Below are 18,952 nucleotides of genomic sequence, written 5' to 3'. Positions count from 1 at the left end.
TGATGAAGAAGAATATTTGCTTGATTGTTTGCTTAAAAGAATGAGCCTTTATGTATCTGGGGCATTAAGTCGGCTGCCACAATTTCAAAACAATTTCCCAATTCGGACATTATAACTGTATAACATAACATTAGAACATTAGAACATACTTCTAAGGATGACCTCAACGTTGCCACTCTAACAGGCCATTTTCCATGTGTTACAGTCTGGTGCTCACATTGTCTGGTGCTCAGCAAAGCCTCTCTGCCACCACAAGGGCCTCTTATGCATCTCTTGACGTTGTTTATTCTTCCTCTGTCATGTCTTTCTTTGCTCTTCAGTAGCCTCCTATCCATACTTCAGTCTCTCTCCACAGACTCCTCTCCTCTTTTCCAGCCTCACACTCAGCCACACTTCCCTCCTACAAGCTCCTCTCAACTGTTGGCAAGATGTCACACGTTCCTCGTCGTCGTGGAAACTACATGGGATGAAGTGCTGGAAGCCAAGGCCTGTTCCCTCATGGCAAGACAATGTTCTGAATGAAAGAAAAAAAAACAGGATAGAGGAGAGAGAGAGAGAGAGAGAGAGAGAGAGAGAGAGAGAGAGAGAGAGAAGAGACAGAGTTTTGGCTGTCACTCTCAGTCAAGCTTGGACTGGGAGCTGATTAGGTCAACTGTTCCTCCCTGTGCTCTATCTTTTGGGAGCTTCAGAGAGTGAAACTAAAAAGGAGAAAGGACAGACATTTGGGGTGCTGAAAGTGAACAAAGTTGGTTTAGATGCATTCACATATTCCCTGTGTTGAAAGAAGTTGGAGATCCCTCTGTGGTAAACTTAAGGAGATGAAAACCTCCCAGTCCACATGAATGAAACGATTCTGTGCTGCCTAAGAGCCTATACTTCAGAGGGAGGAACTGCAGACTTCCACTCTTCATTTATGACCATTGAATATTGTGCTGCACAACATTGAATACTAAAATTCAAAATGTGTGGGTTTTTTTTCAGAAGCTTTTTCTCTGTTTGTTTTCAGAAAAGATGTTACTGGATCCAACATTTTATAAACATTTTTTTATTATCATTATTATTATTAAATAATACATTAAACAATTCTCACAATATTCAAGTAAAACTTAAAAAAAGAAAAAACAGTAGCTTTTACTCCATTTAGAACGACTGCATCAGACAGATTATTTACAAACTTTTCAAAAAATATGTTTATATTTATTAATTTAACAGACACTTTTATCCAAAACAACTCACAAAATGAGAAACAACATTTAAGATACATATATATTATATATATAACTTAATTCTTATAACTCTAAATTCTTAATTTCAATAAAACTACCAAAGTAGAAAAATGAAAACAAGTGAAGTGAAGTGAAATGAAGTGACAGACAGGAAAGAAATACAACTGTGTTACAATTTATTTGCACGGTTGAAAGCATCATTGTACCGTAAACTAAAAATTTAGATTCAAGTATGCATTAATTAACAACCAATGAGCTTTGCAAACAACGCAAACAACTTAAAGAGCAGTGCTGCTAAACAGGACAAAACAAAATATAACAACATTTTAAATTATATAAATATATGTCAGAACAAATCGCATACACACACACACACACACACACACACACACACACACACACACACGGTCCCATTTGTGACAGTTGAATAATAAATAAACAATAAATAAAAATCAATAAATATTACAATAAATAATAATAAAATACACATCCAGTAGATTCCAGTTATTCAGCTTTTTTTCAGAGCTCAGACGTTCTCTCTTTGATAATGACAGTTGGGTTGACGTCACTAGTGGCTGCGTGTGCAGTGCTGGAATTGATGGTGGCCGATCCAGCATCTTTTACATCAGGCACGTTAAAGGACGCCAGAGGGCAGGGCCCTTTGACGTTGTTACACACCAGCCGCTGCAGCGAAGCGCTGTTGACGATCTGGAAGCCCACCTGGCCGCCAAACGTGCTGGGCTTCCAGTACTCTGGAGAGCAGATGGGGTTTCCCATGAGCCCCTTCAGCGAGTAGGGGGCCCCCATCTCCACCATGGTCTCCCCGAAGATGCCGTTGGCCCGGGGCTTTTCCACCAGCAGGCCAGGGTAGAGCTCCACAGCGTCCACATGCCCATACATCTCTTTCAGCTCGGCAGCCATCTCTGTTTCACCTGGTGGCGAAGGACAAGAAAGTGAGTGAGTTAATCTCATGCCATCATGCCATCAATGGCATCAAGGCCTTCCTATCAGTCACTTCAAGTCCTTCATTCTCTACTGTTCGAACACTCTCTTTTGAAATTTTCAAAAGTTACTCAACTGAGTGTTAGTCAGGTCTTTCTATGAAAACTGAAGATTCCTGAAAAAGGTGAATCAGCCTACATTTACTTGCATGTGTCACCCTGCTTTGTCCCTGAGCCAAGCCCGATTTGAGTACATCCCCCTAAGTTTATACAAGCACCGAATAGACTCCCTCAAGACACTACACAGCTTGTGTGAGCACACAGCTGCCCGTAGTGTCCTCAATCCGGAAAAGGTAGAGAACCAGTGAGAGAGACTTCACTGCTCTGACACAGTTTACGTTTACTTCACTGTGTTGATTTAAATCTGTGCCCGAGGCAAAACAACCTGAGAAGGAATGCGCTCTGTATAAATTACTCCTGGAGAGCTTTCGGAAATGATGGCAAGCTAACTGACTAAAGCTACTGTTGCTTACAAATATTTTTACGGAGTTATCTAAACTGCAGCATGCAGGCAAAATCACTAATTTATTCTAGGATTTATTATCATGGAAATTAACTTCAGGGTATTCACTCATTTAGAAAGTGAGAGTTAGAGAAAGTTAAAGAAAGAGAGAAGAGAGAGAGAGAGAGAGAGAGAGAGAGAAAGAGAGAGCGAAAAAGAGTTGCTCACCTGTAAGATCTTCAAAGGAGGTATAGGCTTTCATGTTGAAACGCTTCCTGTAGGCGTTGAGGGACTGGTAACGCATCTGACGGCTGTTCTCAATGGATTTGATAGACACCATTAAAACGGCAGCAGGTACATTTCTGCCTCCAGCCACCTAAGGGACAAACACATTGGACACACCGGTTAGGCCCATCTCTGACCACCCCATTGCACTGGGCAGAAAACACAACTCCTCATTATATGCCGATCAATGAAATCTAACCACCAAAAGGCAAATGTGCACAAAACGTACAGCATGTAACCCCCTCACCGTATGATCTCTAGCAGAACTTTAGTTGAGATGACTTACCCTGCCTGCGATCTGGTTGGTGAAGGAGTCGACCAGTTGGTTGACACCGTGGTCGGTGAGGATGGAGGTGTTGAAGACAAACTGCTTGTAGGAGTAGACCTCCTCCTCGATGTGGAAGTCCTCGGGCATGAGCGGGTGCCAGTGGTAGAGTGTGTTGAACTCGGACGCGATGCGGTTCTGGTACTGGAACTGCTGGTTGAAGAGCAGCTCTGGGTCGAACTTGAGCTTGAAGTGGTAGCCACTCAGGTGCTGCACATAGTCCTCGATCACAATCTTGATGGTCTCGCCTGATGAGAAAGAGTTATTGAGAGAGTTATTAGTACGCTAGCAGTTTTGATGATTTCGATCTTCAAAGACCGCTGAATTCAGCTGAAAAAAGATATGATCCTGTGATAAACCTTTGACTAAGAGTGATATGGGGAAATGCCAAAGACTTTTTTCCTCAAACACAAAAATAAACTTTCACTGTTTTGCATTGTTCCGCAAGCCTATGTGGTGCCGGGAAACTGTTGAGCTGCAAAAAAAGTGCTGCTGATATGCTTTTGCAAATACTAGACAGAGCTGTTTGAGCTACAGAGGCACCTCGTATGCAGGGTCACCAGAGGTTTTGTAACACTTCAGTCTTGAATCTGTCCACCTACAGTACATATGAGGTCTAACACAGGTCAAGCATACTTTTGGTTTCTCTGTTCCGTAAAAGCGAGCTAATTCATTCTATGCCACTGATCGCCTTGACGTGTTTATTTCTGAATGTGTATATCGATGTTTGCCTGTTTGCAAATGTGTGTGTGTGTGTGTGTGTGCTCTCACCGATGAGAATGAGACGCGTGGTCTGGAAGAGTCTCTCATCGTCCCAGTCGGGGTGGACCTCCTGGAGAACCTCGCAGACTCGGTTGTGCTCGCGCAGCCAGATGGTGGCGTACATCATCAGACCAGGCACCAGGCCGAAGGCCTCGTGGCCCACAGCCAGGCGCTTAGACTCGGGCACATGGGGAGGGTAGTGCATCTCTGCACCCACCTCGCTGACCAGGGGAGGGTACACCTCACCATCCACCACCTGAAGCAGGGAGAGAGAGAGATTGCAAAAGGAGATAAGCAAACAATAAAGCACTTCTTCACTAATACACATACACTACTGGGGTAGTGATATAGTCCCATTTTACATAATTTATTCCTCAAGTGAGTGTATGAATCACACTTTATTATTCTCGACTCACCTGATACCTCAGCTTTCCACCCTTAAACAGTCTGAGCTTGTGCTGCCTCGCCAGGTCTTCCCCATAGATGTGACCCAAGTCCACCTGTGCAAACGCAGAAAACACCTTTGTTTACACCTCTGTTCCTGCATCCTCCTCTTGTGGTGGACAAAAACATAAAACGCTTCACCAAAAATGGAAGACCATGGTGATTTAGATCCCTTCCACATGAATAAGCCCCAACCCATCCATCATCAGCGGGTTGCCACTCACCCCATGGTTGACGGCGCGCGTGAACGCTGGCCCTTTCTTCATGTCGCTCTTGAAGAACTGGTGTGTGAAGTGCTGGGCGAAGAAGGCGAACATAAGGTTGGAGCGCTGTGGGTCCGGGATGAAGCGCCTCCTCAGCAGCAGTTTCTCCGCCAGCTGTTTAGCATCAGGCAGCTCCTTTTTGCCTGCAACAGGAAGGAGTGTGTTTAATTTTTTGCTATCACCACACATGGGCATGACAGGAACAGATTAGGCCTACAATATCACTCCCCCAACATTTCCCCAAACTAAAACATAATTGAAGCCAAACTAATGGACAGTTTGGCAGTTATCACTAAACTTGTTGTTAGGCATACATACTAGGACATCAAGAAAGTATCTCTGATGACCTAATGCACTGAGCTCTCTTAGCTTGTTCAATAATTTTGTGAGTAGGCTGTGTTAGAGTAGCAGGTCTCTGCTTCAAGGCCCCTAGGGCTGAATTCCATTCTATAGCCTATCTGATTGGCTGGTACCTCAGTGTGATGTCATTTGCTGACATAAACGTGGTAATCTCTCAAAAATCTGAAAGAACAGGTTTAGAGAGAGGGCAAAAGAAATAGACGGGGAGAAACTTACCCACAACTCCCATAGGTGTTGGGCAATCCCGCGGTACCGGAGGGAGGGTTCGTGTGTAATAGGTAAGGTTGGAATAAGCCTCCCAGTTTTTGTAATCGTACTCTGAATTATAGGTTGGAGGACTTTCAATCAAATGTGACCGGGCTGGGGGAAAAAGACAACATCAGTAAATATTTATATTATTTAAAGCAATTTTAAGTTACTATAATTAGTTAATCAGAGATATTTATATTAGCCCATGGCCTGATATAAGATAGTCTTACATGTTAAAACATAACGCATGATGCCATCCCGCAAGAACGGGATTTTGTTGATGATAGCCCATAGTCCTTTGAAGTGAGTAAGGATGTAATGGACCGTGTTTGGGTAGGGCTTCAGAGTCACTTTCAACCAGGTGGAGAACTCGGCTGTTGGAAAGAAATGTAGGCTTACAGTTAGGCTATGCTGTCTCAAAAACATATTCCGATTTTCCCATATTCGCAATGGCTTGTTTCAGTATTCCCATAGTTTTCGACACTTACGAGTTGTGCAGTTCTGGCCGTAGTATCCTGTCCTGGTACAGTCGCACTCATAGGCACCACTGCCCAGTGCTGTGCATACTCCCCGATTCTGACAAGGTTGCGAGCAACAGGGGTTGCCTGTGAAATTTAAACAGATTAAATCTCAGATCTCGTCTCCAACTCTTCACGTGAAACTATTTAGTCTTCACGATGCTGTAGAGTGGGCTAGGCGTTATATTGTCTCTTTAAATACCCTAGTCTAAAGTAATTTACAAAAACATGAAAATACAAGAGACAGCCAGGAAGGCTTGCAATATTACAATTCTAGCTACATTTGAAAATGTCTACACCTAAACCTAACATGCCCTGATAGAATGTAAAGTTATCTTACCTTCCTCACATAACACCAACGCCAGGTGTATGAGAAAAAGAAACGCTATAGATCTGATCATTCCAGTAACGTGTGGTTCAGGCGTAGTAGTACGAGTTGTTGGTGATCCTTGCTTTCCGTGAGGTTTACCTCAGGGTTTGTGTGTAAGAGGAGGAAACTTTCCCTCGTTATAAAGGCGATGTGAACCCTCCTTCACACTCGTCACTCTGACTCACTACGGAGAAGGGGGGGGGTCTGTCTGTCTGTCTGTCGGGGTCATAATCAGTAATTAATGCGAACGCTCAATAAGTTATTTTTTAAACATTGATTAATCATTGCTATCCCAAAACCACACAACAGCACTACAGTAATAACATTATTATTATTATTATTATTATCATTATTATTATTATTATTCCCTGTTGAAAAAAACAGCATGACCATCTTAAAGTGGTTTGCTGGTTGACCAGTTTGTAACCAGCTTGTTTGACCGTATGGTTGACCTGCGGCTTATGGATGCCAGCTTATGTAAGCCATTCTAGCAAATAAGCATTTTACACCAACAATGTCAATCCTGGCAGGCTGGTCACCAGCATGACCACCTTACACCAGCTGTATCCCACACGACAGGCTGGTCACACCAGCATGACCAGGTTCCTCAGATGGTCACGCCAGCATGTCCACCTGGTGGCCCAACCAGCTACACCAGCAAAGACCAGCAAGAGCTGGAAGAAAACCAACAAAGACAACCAACAGCTAAACCCAGCGACCAGCAAGCTGGTTTCTAGCTGTTTTATTCAGCAGGTTTTTTTTTTATTGTTATTATTCATTATTTAGGCTTTTATTAGAGTTGTTATTATGATATTATCACATCGTTCTAATTGTCGTTTTTTTTTTCAAATTCAAACTTTAATGCAAATGGCTTGGCATCAAGCCCTCTCCTGGATACCACTTTTTATGGAAATTAAGAGACCTATTCTATGGTAGCCTAATCTTAGACAAATAATTGACTGCTTGGTTACAGTTTCTGAATATGATGCCAGCAGTTATAAGACCCCGGTTATTTATTTTTTTTAAAAAGTATATCTGGCATTTAGACTGACACGGCTTTATGCCAAAGACCACTTCACTCAGAAACCTATGTGCGACAGTCTTGGGGCGCCCTCTACTGGGCAGGTTATACCTTTCGCACATAATGACTGCTAGTGGTGAGACCGACAGACGGGTGCGACTTTGGAGAATACGTAGTCTGCTGTGCATCGTGGCAATAGAGACACCGAGAAGTTGACAACTATCTGTCTGTACCAAGGCCAGGCCAGTGGTACAACTTTTTAATAATTTGGAGCACTCCAGCTTTGTGTTGCTGTTATATTCAGAGTTTTGACATTTCCGAGTTTCAACCTAGGCAACGACAAAGTTCGGCTTGGTACGAGGAAGAGAAATGAACGCGCCTCCTTTCTCCGGGCTCTAGTAGAGTCTAATGCCTTTGCTCCAAAGGATTGTGACTGCTAATTTTTTGTTCAGAGCAAATGACCTAGATCAGGTACGTCATTTGTGGATTTTGGTTCTCATTTCTTTATTGTATCATTGGATTATGGTTTATGTTTGTATTGTCAATATTATTTGTGTTAGAAGGGATTCCGTTGAGTAAGGAAAGTTAGACAAGACATTTAGTCGAAGACGGACGCTGGCAGTTTTCGCATGTGCGCGCTACAAACGGCAGCCTGTCCAAGGTGTACTTCCAGAGTTTCCAAAAGTTCATGCGACTTTAATGTCGATCAATTCCATGTGTTCAATTTGGAGTTTATTGAGTTTATAAAGCTACGGTAGCTTCGCAAAGTTGATAAAGGTAGGCTATCGAGCATTTGATATCCAGACCTACTCAGCTTCAGCTCATTCAGCGCGAACGTGACACAGTCACCTATAGGCTGTCACCTGTAGGCTACCTGGTTTGTCTGTATTCGTGATGGATCGTCTAATTTGGTACAGCCCACTTGTTGTCATATGACAGCCAACGTTACACTAGCCATTATTTCATCAACCTACGCAGACAACAAGGTCCTTAGGCTACTTTACAGATGCTACTGTGGCAAAATTTCCCCAACAGCATCTTGGCAACCGAATCGGGGATAGGAAGCTTCGTCGGGTAAACCTTTTGTAGGCCTATGCTGAAAACTGAAAAATGCTCCAGACAGGACCGGCATGTGCCGTCAAAATTGTGAAATTCTTTAGTATGTTTATTCACGTCGACGATAGCCTGTCGTGAAAGGAGTCAATCTATACCCCATGTCAAAGTAAATTGTGCGATGTTACTAATGTAGGAGTAGAGACCCTGCTGCACGGTACCGCCGTTCTGGTGCGCGCCGACTAGCTCTCTAATTGCGGAGTGCTGAGAAAGCTCACGCTTCGCGACTCCGAAATCTTGTTTTGGACTCGTCCCGTACACTACGTGATCTGTTGCACAAAATTGCTGCTGGATATAGTGCAAACGTGCGTGAAGGCGCAGACACAACACGCTTAGTTAAACACCAGAAAGTTCCAATGCACCCTTTCCTTTCCGCTTTTGGTTGGTGGGCATAATTCGGTGCTATCGGCTCTATCTCTCTCTCACGCACACCCACGAGAGAGAGAGAGTGTGATAGCTTGTGTGCATGTGTTATGTTAGCTCCATATCCGTCTTTTATTTCCTAATTATGATATGCGTCGTTTCCGCACGTATCTCTTTTCTCATTTTTCCTCATACTGTTTCTAGAAATCATAATCTTGCCAAGAGTTGAAAGAAGGCATACGAGGTGACTATTATAGTGGATGGTTGTATCATGTGTTTTAATACTATGTGTTTGTGTGACTACAGACTGTGTGAAAATACCCAGAAGAGTTCTTCCCAGTTCAGAGGCACAGTAAGGATTGGACATTTTCTAAAGCTGTCTGGGCATCAGCCATGTCATCCATAGACCCCTACCAGTACATTATTGTGAGTTTTACACCATAACAACATTTATGTTAGCTATAATAATCCACACTACAATGCAGAATTGTCAGAAGATACAGTACATGTATGCTAACAAAGACTTGGTTGTCAACTTGTCTTTGTTAATTCATTGGCTGTTTCAAGTTATAAAAAACAGACCTTGACATTAACAAAGAAAGCAAGAAAGAATAAAAGCTGGCAATTTATTTGTACTGACTGGAAATAGTCATATCCACAAGCATGTTGGGAGTCTACCAATCCAAATGGCAGAACCACAGTAAATGCACACATAGATTTGTCATCAAGTTGTGGAATTCTGCTTATGCACCTCAGGTAATACAAAGGCCGGTGTATACAAAGCACTTTGTCAAAGGGATGTTGCCAGCCAGAGGAAAGAAAGACATCAGACTCTAATCAGACTCTTATCAGTTTGTCAGTGTGTTTACTGATAATCAAATGGTACAGTAGCTCTCTGAACATGAAGAAAATATCTTATAAATTGTAGGGGTGGATCTCACACATTTTTATAGCAAAGTGCAATGTGAATTGTGGGTGCATGTGAGAAACCATATGACGATGACATATTGTCTTACTGCAAGTACTAAATTGAAAATAAAATGCCTTCTGTATCATACTACAGTCCACTGTATATTAATCTCAAACATCTCCCTAAAACAAGTACTGAGGCACTCCATGGCACCAGTCAGCAGGGGCGTAGCACAGGATCCTGGGCCCTATGCATAGGCAGTCCTGATGGACCCCCATGTCCTCCCCTCATGCATATTCCAGACTTTTCAAGGGCACTCTCTCCCCTTGCGGCCCTGGTAATCAGTCCCACTGTACCCCCAGTTCGATGCCCCTTCCAGTCAGGCATGACACCTTGGTGCTACTACATCATGTTCAGAGTGTGTCTCCTTGGGAGTTCTCACTGCACACATTCTGCTCGTTATAGTACATATGTAGCCTCCATGTCCCCATTTAAAACACAAATTATGTCCATCAACTACTATTTTCTAATATATTTCTGCACAGAACCACTCGCATGAAACGGAAAAATAGGCATCCCCTCTATTCTCTAGATGGGTCACGGTTACAGCATGGTTCAAGCCGAGTCTGAAGCGTGGTTATGGTGGAAGCAGTGTGGGTGCTGTAACCTGTTAACATGGGTACCGAAATGAATGCTGTTAACAGTTAAAAAAACATCATAAAGCATAAAACACATACCTTGAAAGTTTATTGTGGCATTGGTGTTTATCACAGATAAGAACAAAGGCTTGACGATATTATTCATAATAAATATTCATTAATCCTTTCATTTGGATACCCTATAGTTAGGCCTATTTAAACACAATGGGCCCTATCTTGGCGATCTAAAACACATGGTCACTGGTGAATAGCTTGAATAAATTTAGGGGTTTGTCCAGTCGGTGGTTTTGTTATCAAATGTCGGGTGTCTGGTGCAAAAAGATTGGTCTTGACAATTAGTCAATGACAAAACAGTTATACACAGTTGTTATACACAATGTGTTACCATCAAAAACATAGCCTGAAAAAAGCAACACTTACCCCAATAATATTCAAATGACTGAAAAAAAATCCTTTATCCTGCAGAGGAGTTGCTGCTTACATCTCATGACAGTGCGTCTGCAGCTGTGCTTCATGTGCGCCTTTCGCTATAGACCAGGTTTTTCTTTTTCAGTGGCGTAATGCTTTTGTTTTTTTTATAATAGCGATTTTTAGTTTGCATGCCAGACCTCAGTCTTTAAAATACCATATCGGTCAGGCTCTACATAGTACTTGCAGTGTCAGACCTTGCAAATACTGTCTCCATTAGTGTCTTTTTCAACCACCAGCAGATGCAGATGTTAGAGACACTTCTACCACACACCACAGAAAAAGGACTTATCTCACACCATCTCTCTCTCTGTCTCTCTCTTTCTTTCTCTCTCTTCCTACCTAATCCATCTCTCCCTGTCTCTCTCTAACTACCCATATTCACACTGAGAGAGATATTCAGATTGTGTGCCAGAGTCAGACATACACAATACCTGGAGTACGGTGTTCATTTTAGGACATCCTCAGACTCAGGTGTCAGACTCAGAAAAACATCGGTCATCTTCAGACAAAACTGCCTCAGCGTCAGAAAAACCAGACTCAGGTGTCAGACTCAGAAAAACATCTGTCATTTTCAGACAAAACTGCCTCAGCTTCAGAAAAACTTCTGTCATCTTCAGACAAAACTGCCTCAGCGTAAGAAAAACCTAGCTGTCATCCTCAGATAAAACTGCTTCAAACTAAACTGCCTCAGAAAAACATCTTTAAGGAGTCAGGTCTCAGAAAAAAACGCTGTCAGAAAAAGTGGAGTCAGGTCTCAGAAAATCAGGTCTCAGAAAAGTATTAAGTAGCCTATTAAATAAAGACAAATGTGCTATGCCATAATGTAATACCATATAATACCATTATAAAACGTTAGCAGTTGTCATTGTCATTGCACAACAATAATAGACAGACATAAAGATAGACAGGTACTTGAAATGTAATCCCCAGGGGACAATAACTGCAGCGTTGTTGAATTCATTTGATATGAGGTATTATTATCTTAACTTATTTAGAGAAATGTGCCTTGTTGTTGGTACCTGCTATTTCATGTATTATCATAATGGTATTATATGGTAGTACATCATGACATAGCACATTTGTCTTTATGGGGGTTTGGGAATAATGATGTGATGATAATGATGCAGGTTTCTTACTGGGGTAGTGTACAACTGGGAAACGGTTAGCAAAAGTAAGAAATAATGGTCCAGGTGTCGTTCTGGACTTTCGTGGTGGAAAAATGTTTAACTCACTTTTCCCTAGCTCATTGAATGTACCGTAATCCTACGAAAAACAAATTATTTTGCTGTATGTAGTACGTAGCTTACTCGGTATGTGCCTTACAGCAGCTGCTAATGTTACTAGCGAAGTGAGGTTAGCTAAGTTACATCCATGGATTTCCTACAATGTGTATACCATTGGATCACTTTCTACCTTTACTTATAATTTCTACATCTAACCAAGCACCAAATATAACATGCCAGTGACCAGGCTTGGAATTTCACCATTCTGGGGGCAAGGCCACTTGGCCTTCAGTTGGGCATATTTGGTGGGGGGCACAAAGGCCACATGGGCACCAAGGCCAAAGTTAACTATACAGTAGTAGGCTATAAAAATGATGTTGTATTTAGCCTATTCACTGCAGTAGACCTGCATCATTGTATGAAACATTACAAAACATGAAACATGACATATTACATATAACTGTAAATCATCTGATCATCTAAAAAAACAGATATCTAGGCTATATATAACATTTATTTTATATTTGGCCTGCTATGAAATCATGTATTGAACAATTTAAATTTAAGCACAGCTCATCTTTAAGAAACTCAAATAGCCTAAATGCATGCTTAGCATTTTGTGATCAGGCTACTTTCACAAACTCTTAGTCAGCTGTCTTCTGATTTACCAATATCTAGGCGATATTTGTAACATTTATTTTGTATTTGGCCCGTTATGAAATCATGTGGAACAATTTAAACACATTGTAAAACTTAAAGCCCAAATTTGGAGACATCAATGCATGTCGAAATTTACTGCAAATTCAAAAGTGGATTACTCTGGAACGGCTAACTGTATGGGGACTGCTTTACACTTTTATGTTCGGTAAGGTCTGCTGTTTATTCTGATATGTGGTTTGTCATGTGTTAAAAGAAGGGTTCGTAATGTATTCCACCGAGATGAATGGGTAGGGAGATCATGGACGCAAAACCTTCAGTAGAATGTATGATTAAATTGAATTATATTATTTACTTTTCTCGCTGGAACCGTTCAACACAGCAATTATCATTTAACATCGTTTAAAAGCTGAGAAAAGCTCTTTTCATGTGACATCACTTGTGATGTCTGTGTGATGAATAGGCTACTTCGCGAGAAGTTCAACTGAGAAGAATGGGTGAATTTGGACGCACTTTCTTGCGATGTCACTTTCTCGACTGCGTAAAAGACTAAATGAATTTGCGCTGTGAATGCTAAGATTATTTTGACAGGCCGCAGGCTAAATAAAAATCGCTATTAGTAGGACACAAAGCAGTAGCGTAGCAGGCAGTGTTGCAGAAAGTTGGTTCAATATTGCCAAAAACTCATCTATATTATATTTTACCACGTCTGCTCGCAGATCACTTGGGATAGCTTTCCTGAGAATACCTACAAACCCAGTAGCGTGCGGTGACCATACATTTTGGTAGGGCAGAAAGTCTGACTTTTTTTTAACAGCCTATCATTTTGAGCTACATTAAAATTACATATTTTACAGGACTTTGCTGTATGCTTAAATCATGTCACAGTCAGAATTGTAGATCAGTAACCCATCAGTTAAGCTTGCACCGTTCTCATCACGTTAAACCAGCGAAGCATAACATAACAATTTTTTTTTTTTCTGTCTGGCCTGCTAACTATCTAATATTTTTAAGTAGTTGGGTTTTATAACTGCAACTCAAGACAGTTGGGTGTTATGGATAATTGTCTGACCACTCGCTGTAGAAACTAGGCTATATTATAGGATATAGCTCATTCTGAATGCAGCAACCTATGCCATACTTTTGAACACCGTTGCCTTCTCGTTTTTGCGCTGTCAACAGATGCTATTAAATCCACTAGCTACTAAACCAAGGTAGACACCAGGGTTCGATAACGTATCTTCTAATTTTTTTTTTAACAGAAACTCAACACGGTTAACAGGTGCAACACTACTCGCCATTTCTGCATCTTGAAATGAAACGATAGGCCTAATTTATAACTGGCGGAATAATTTGAGTAGTTCTAGAATATGACCATGGGGCAGACTACTTTACGACCGTACAGGCGTCTTTTAGCGCGGATTGCAATCCTTATTGAAGACGCCAGGGTTATGCGATAAATTATTGAGGAATGCGATCGTCGAGGTGCCCTGCCCCAACATTGCATGACACATTAAACTCAACGAGAATCGCCACCATCATCCAAAAGTTGATGTCAATAGACCAAAAATAGTTGGAAAGCCTACAGAAACTATAGATAATTAGACTTGGAGCAACGATTTACTGAAGAACTATTTTTTGTGGAGGATGCTTCAGGTAGTTCGCTGCCCCACCTGCCCATATGGACCGCACGCTCCTGTTAACAAACCTATAACCTAGAAGTGTTCATCTGCGTCATCTGATTTTTTTATCACTACTGTAAATACAATACTATTCTTATTCAGTGTCTGGAAATTTCTGGATTTTATGTTCCAGGAAGATAAACATTCACATTCTTCCAGGTAACCTTGATGTTTACCTTTAGACAAGACAGAAGAGTATAGTCGTCATCCACACCCAGCAACCGTCTGTGATGACTGTCATGTTCTCAGCCCAGCGTCTATTGCACGTCCAGCATTGCCTTGCTGCTTCATACATTTCCTCTTCCTGGTTTGTCCTGAGTCAGTGTTGAGAGAGAGAGTCTCCCTTGTGCTTTTATTGATTGTCTGAATGACAACTTCAGTTCATCTGGAGCCATATGCTATGGTAACTTTGTGAGAACTTTGCTTTGAACTATAACGGGTATGCAGTAGCTGTGAATTATAAAATCTTTTTTAAGCTTCATTGCTCATCCGAATGTTCACTAAATCTGGTCTGATTTCAAATAGCTGATCAATGCTTGATCACTTGTGTTTCAAGTCCAGAGACCTTGCCAAATGTTCTTCTATTCGTTAGCTCATCCCGCCAAATCTAAAACCTGGACTTGTTCCATGAATCTTTGTCTGTTTTATCATGTTAGAATCTTACAGTTACAAGCTCTCACTTGTTGCTGCAGGTGGAGCAGCAGTACTCCCACAAGTACAAAGTCACGGTGTTGCGGGCTGAGAATGTCACCAAAGGAGCTCTTGGTGACCTCTGTGAGTTGGTATTTATCATTTGTTTGTGTGTGTGTGTGTGTGTGTGTGACAGGGTTTCCGTTGTCCGGTAATTACCGGACATTTGCCGGGAAAAAAATGAAATGTCCGACAAAATTAAATCTCTCCGGTCAAATTGTCCGATTGAAATTGGCTAATAATCCCGCCCCCCTAACGCAATCTGAATGTGAGAATAAGCCTTACAATGTAAGCCTATATTAAAGCAATACGTCCTCTGGCTGTTTTTAAAAATGTACAGACTCTACCGTTTGAAAGCTATTAAACATCACGCATAGCCTATGCTGCATTTCAAATAGGAAACATTTCAAATAGGAAGCGCACGCTTAAAACGTCCATGTTAAACAACGAACAAATGAGTGAGGCGGCCTTAAACGTTTTTTCAGTGTCCAGACGCGATGGATGATGATACATTGGTAACGTCTGAAGCCTCAGATGTCCGGTCAACTCCACCACCACCAGATAAAAAGCAGAAGTGTCGGGCGTATCTGTCGGAATCATGACGTTGGAAGTGGAGTTGCGGGGTTGCGGCCGCTCCAAGACACTGTCATTCTCCGTGTACACTGGACATGCAACTGTGTTCTGTACCCAAAATAAACAGTAGGTCTATGCTTTTTCTGTTCATGATCTGCAGGGTTAGGGCCTCCTCGACGAGGAGATTGCTGGTAATAATTAATAATAATTAATAATTTCCGGCACAATTAAACGGTATCATTGAACCGCTAAAGAAAAAGAAACTAAACATTTCCCAGAATAGGAAACATTTCTTAATTTATTGTTATCAAATAAAGAGGCATAGCCTTAGGGGGTAGTGAGCGCTTATTCTTGTGTGTGCGCATCTGTGCAAGTTAAACAGTGGAACCACTGGAGATAACATGGGTAGCAGCAACAAAGAATGTAGCCTTTTTAAAACAATGAACGAAGCGGACTTTTCATGGACTGCTGTCCATGAAAACATAGATAATGGCTAGATCTTGTTAGGCATGTTTATGTAAGTTAGGCTAATGAACATGTTGCATTCTATTCAGCCTGATTATGTCATTCTTTAGGGCAGCCGTGGCCTACTGGTTAACGCTTCAGACTTTTATGCCGGTTCGAACCCCGACCAGTAGGCTGAAGTGCCCTTGAGCAAGGCACCTAACCCCTCACTGCTTCCCGAGCGCAGCTGTTGTTGCAGGCAGCTCACTGCGCCAGGATTAGTGTGTGCTTCATCTCACTGTGTGTTCACTGTGTGCTGAATGTGTTTCACTAATTCACTGATTGGGATAAATGCAGAGACCAAATTTCCCTCACAGGATCAAAAGAGTATATATACTATACTTACTATATACTTCTTTAAGCTACGTAGCCTGTCTCCAGTTTTCCTCAACTTGACTAGGTAATTAAGAAGCGATAATAGGATATCAACCGGCATATCATGAAAACGAAACCTCTGCCGGTCACTTTGAAATTTTTTCCTAGCGGAAACTCTGGTGTGTGTGTGTGTGTGTGTGTGCGTGCGTGCGTGCGTGGGTGTGTGTGTGTGTGTGTGGAGTGTTTCAAATCCAAACAACTGAAATGTCAACAAATCCCAGGGACAGCAGGGACAGTTTCAGCAGTTGCTACAGACTGAGCTTTTGTCCTTATGTAATAGTCTGCTACTGTATTAGCCCTTTGGCCTGACTCTTGTGGTGTGTGTGTGTGTGTGTGTGTGTGTGTGTGTGTGTGTGTGTGTGTGTCTGTGGGTCACTTACAGTGGACACCCCAGACCCCTACGTGGAGCTGTTCATCCCCACAGCTCCAGAGAGCAGGAAGAGAACCCGACACATAGACAACAACATCAACCCAAAATGGAACGAGACGTTTACCTTCATCCTGGACCCCAACCAGGAGAACACTCTGAAGGTGAGTAGACAGACACATTAGTAAACCCATAGATGGAAAGTCACAAGAATGATTGCACAGGAGTACAACTCTGCCATCTGTTTTACAGCTGGGTTTTTTTTACGCCTGAAGAATACTGGTGGTTTTCATGTATTATTTAAATTTTCAGATGAATAACTCTGTTAGCAAAGGTCTTTTGGATATAAATTGCTCACTGTCCACATTCCACCCCCATACAAATAGTATTATATAAGCACTGGCAGTGTCCTCTTTGTTCTTCCTGCTGAGTTCTGGAGATGATAGGTAATTGTTCTTGTTGTTTTATTTAATTGTAAGGGTGCTTATTGTGTTTCCCTACAGCTAGTTACAGTGTTATTTTAACTAGTGCAGGTGACACCTGCATTTGAAATTACTAGCCAAATTCAAAATTCTACTTCTCACTTTCAAAGCCCTCCATGACCTTGGTCCTCCTTACCTCAGTGACCTTCTCGCTCAAGATCCTCTAACCAGAATCTCCTCTCCTCTCCAAAATCTCCTCTCTAACCAGAATCTCCCCCGCACCAGACTCTCTAACCTCATCTCAAGACCTTTCTGTTTCAGAAACACTTGTCCTCTCCCGCCACTGAATAGACTCGTCACATTTTTGTGTGTGTGTCATGTGTTGTCTTGCTCTGTGTGTGTGCTCTGCTTATGTTCACTTTGTAAAGCGACCTTGAGTCTAAGAAAGGCGCTATATAAGTAAAACTTATTTATTTTAAGAGTACTGTGGCAGTGGTACCATGCAAATAACAAATGGGTTAAAGAACACATTATTGAGTTTACATTTCCTGAATGCAGTATAACTGAACTGAAAGAACTGAAAGAAAAACAAATAGACCTTAATTCAACCAAATATAATTGATGTGAGTGAACAACAACACAAATTGATGACATTGATGACAGGTTATGTCCAGAGGCGGATTAAGGTGGTCATGGGCCCCTAGGCTACATTTTCTGTGGGGCCCCCCTCCAAGGTAACATAGGCCTACAATTGAACCACCAGATAGGCCTACTCATACATTATCACCGCAACGTTGGCAGCAACAGCTGAACACCAAACAGGCCTACTCACACCAGCAGCGTCCTTACAGAGCAGCAATTGAACCACCAACTCACACATAAGACAACGTCCTTACAGCAACAACTGACCTACTCACAGCATCCTTAAAATGCAGCAAAATACTGGACATGACATCCTTGCTGACAACTTCCTTACAGCAACAACCAACACAAAACAAAAAACCATAGCCTACTACAGTATGTGCTACACCTTAATTGATGCCTAATGCCAGTTATGAACTTGCCAACATATTCCTACCTTTAGAAATTTTTCTTCATTGTTTGGTCTAATCCAATTTGCGCAGAATATCAATGGACATCAGAGACAGTTGTGGCCCACTGGTTAGCACTCTGGACTTGTAACCGGAGGGTTGCCGGTTCGAGCCCCGACCAGTGGGCCGTGGCTGAAGTGCCCTTGAGCAAGGCACCTAACCCCTCACTGCTCCCCGAGCGCCGCCGTTGAAGCAGGCAGCTCACTGTGCCGGGATTAGTGTGTGCTTCACTTCACTGTGTGTTCACTGTGTGCTGTTTGTGTTTCACTAATTCACCGATTGGGTTAAATGCAGAGACCAAATTTCCCTCACGGGATCAAAAAAGTATATATAAAAAAAATAGTTGTTTCAATCTGCGTTGGCTCATTGGATCTCTATTTTTAACAAATTTAACTTTGAAAAAGAGCAGCGTGGCAAAGTCGCGGTCTTCCTAGCTGAATGTGGTGCATGAGCATTGCCGCTGTCGTCGACATATGGCTAGTGTTCTCAGAGTTTTAAAGTTGTCTCCATCAACTGTGACACTACGTTTACATGGACATTAATGTTCCGACTATTGACTTTGTTTAGAATAAGACGATATTGCGAT

At 42.0% G+C, this 18,952-nt stretch overlaps 2 protein-coding genes across 2 annotated transcripts in view; one reads left to right on the top strand and one right to left on the bottom strand.

Moving 5' to 3' along the window:
• Positions 1–1,029: 1,029 nt before the first annotated feature.
• ptgs2b (prostaglandin-endoperoxide synthase 2b) lies at positions 1,030–6,343 on the bottom strand. The gene is made up of 10 exons (XM_048252537.1): positions 6,216–6,343; positions 5,846–5,962; positions 5,588–5,731; positions 5,325–5,468; positions 4,710–4,891; positions 4,458–4,541; positions 4,051–4,297; positions 3,241–3,527; positions 2,898–3,045; positions 1,030–2,158 (listed from the first exon to the last, which is right to left on the bottom strand). Exons 1-10 carry the CDS (start codon positions 6,274–6,276, stop codon positions 1,746–1,748), a joined length of 1,827 nt encoding a protein of 608 aa, XP_048108494.1. The 5' UTR covers positions 6,277–6,343; the 3' UTR covers positions 1,030–1,745.
• A 1,071-nt stretch (positions 6,344–7,414) lies between these two features.
• pla2g4ab (phospholipase A2, group IVAb (cytosolic, calcium-dependent)) overlaps positions 7,415–18,952 on the top strand; it is a 52,304-nt gene continuing 40,766 nt past the window's right edge. Inside the window, exons 1-5 of the mRNA XM_048253747.1 lie at positions 7,415–7,515; positions 7,600–7,737; positions 9,049–9,168; positions 15,037–15,118; positions 16,869–17,017. Coding sequence (XP_048109704.1) covers positions 9,136–9,168; positions 15,037–15,118; positions 16,869–17,017 — 264 coding nt within the window. The 5' untranslated portion in view covers positions 7,415–7,515; positions 7,600–7,737; positions 9,049–9,135. The remainder of the gene's footprint in view (positions 7,516–7,599; positions 7,738–9,048; positions 9,169–15,036; positions 15,119–16,868; positions 17,018–18,952) is intronic.

This window comes from Alosa alosa, chromosome 9, assembly GCF_017589495.1.
Source record: "Alosa alosa isolate M-15738 ecotype Scorff River chromosome 9, AALO_Geno_1.1, whole genome shotgun sequence".
Lineage (NCBI taxonomy): Eukaryota > Metazoa > Chordata > Actinopteri > Clupeiformes > Clupeidae > Alosa > Alosa alosa.
The sequence above is the reverse complement of the archived record's forward strand: the minus strand, read 5'-3'. Positions and strand labels throughout refer to the sequence as shown.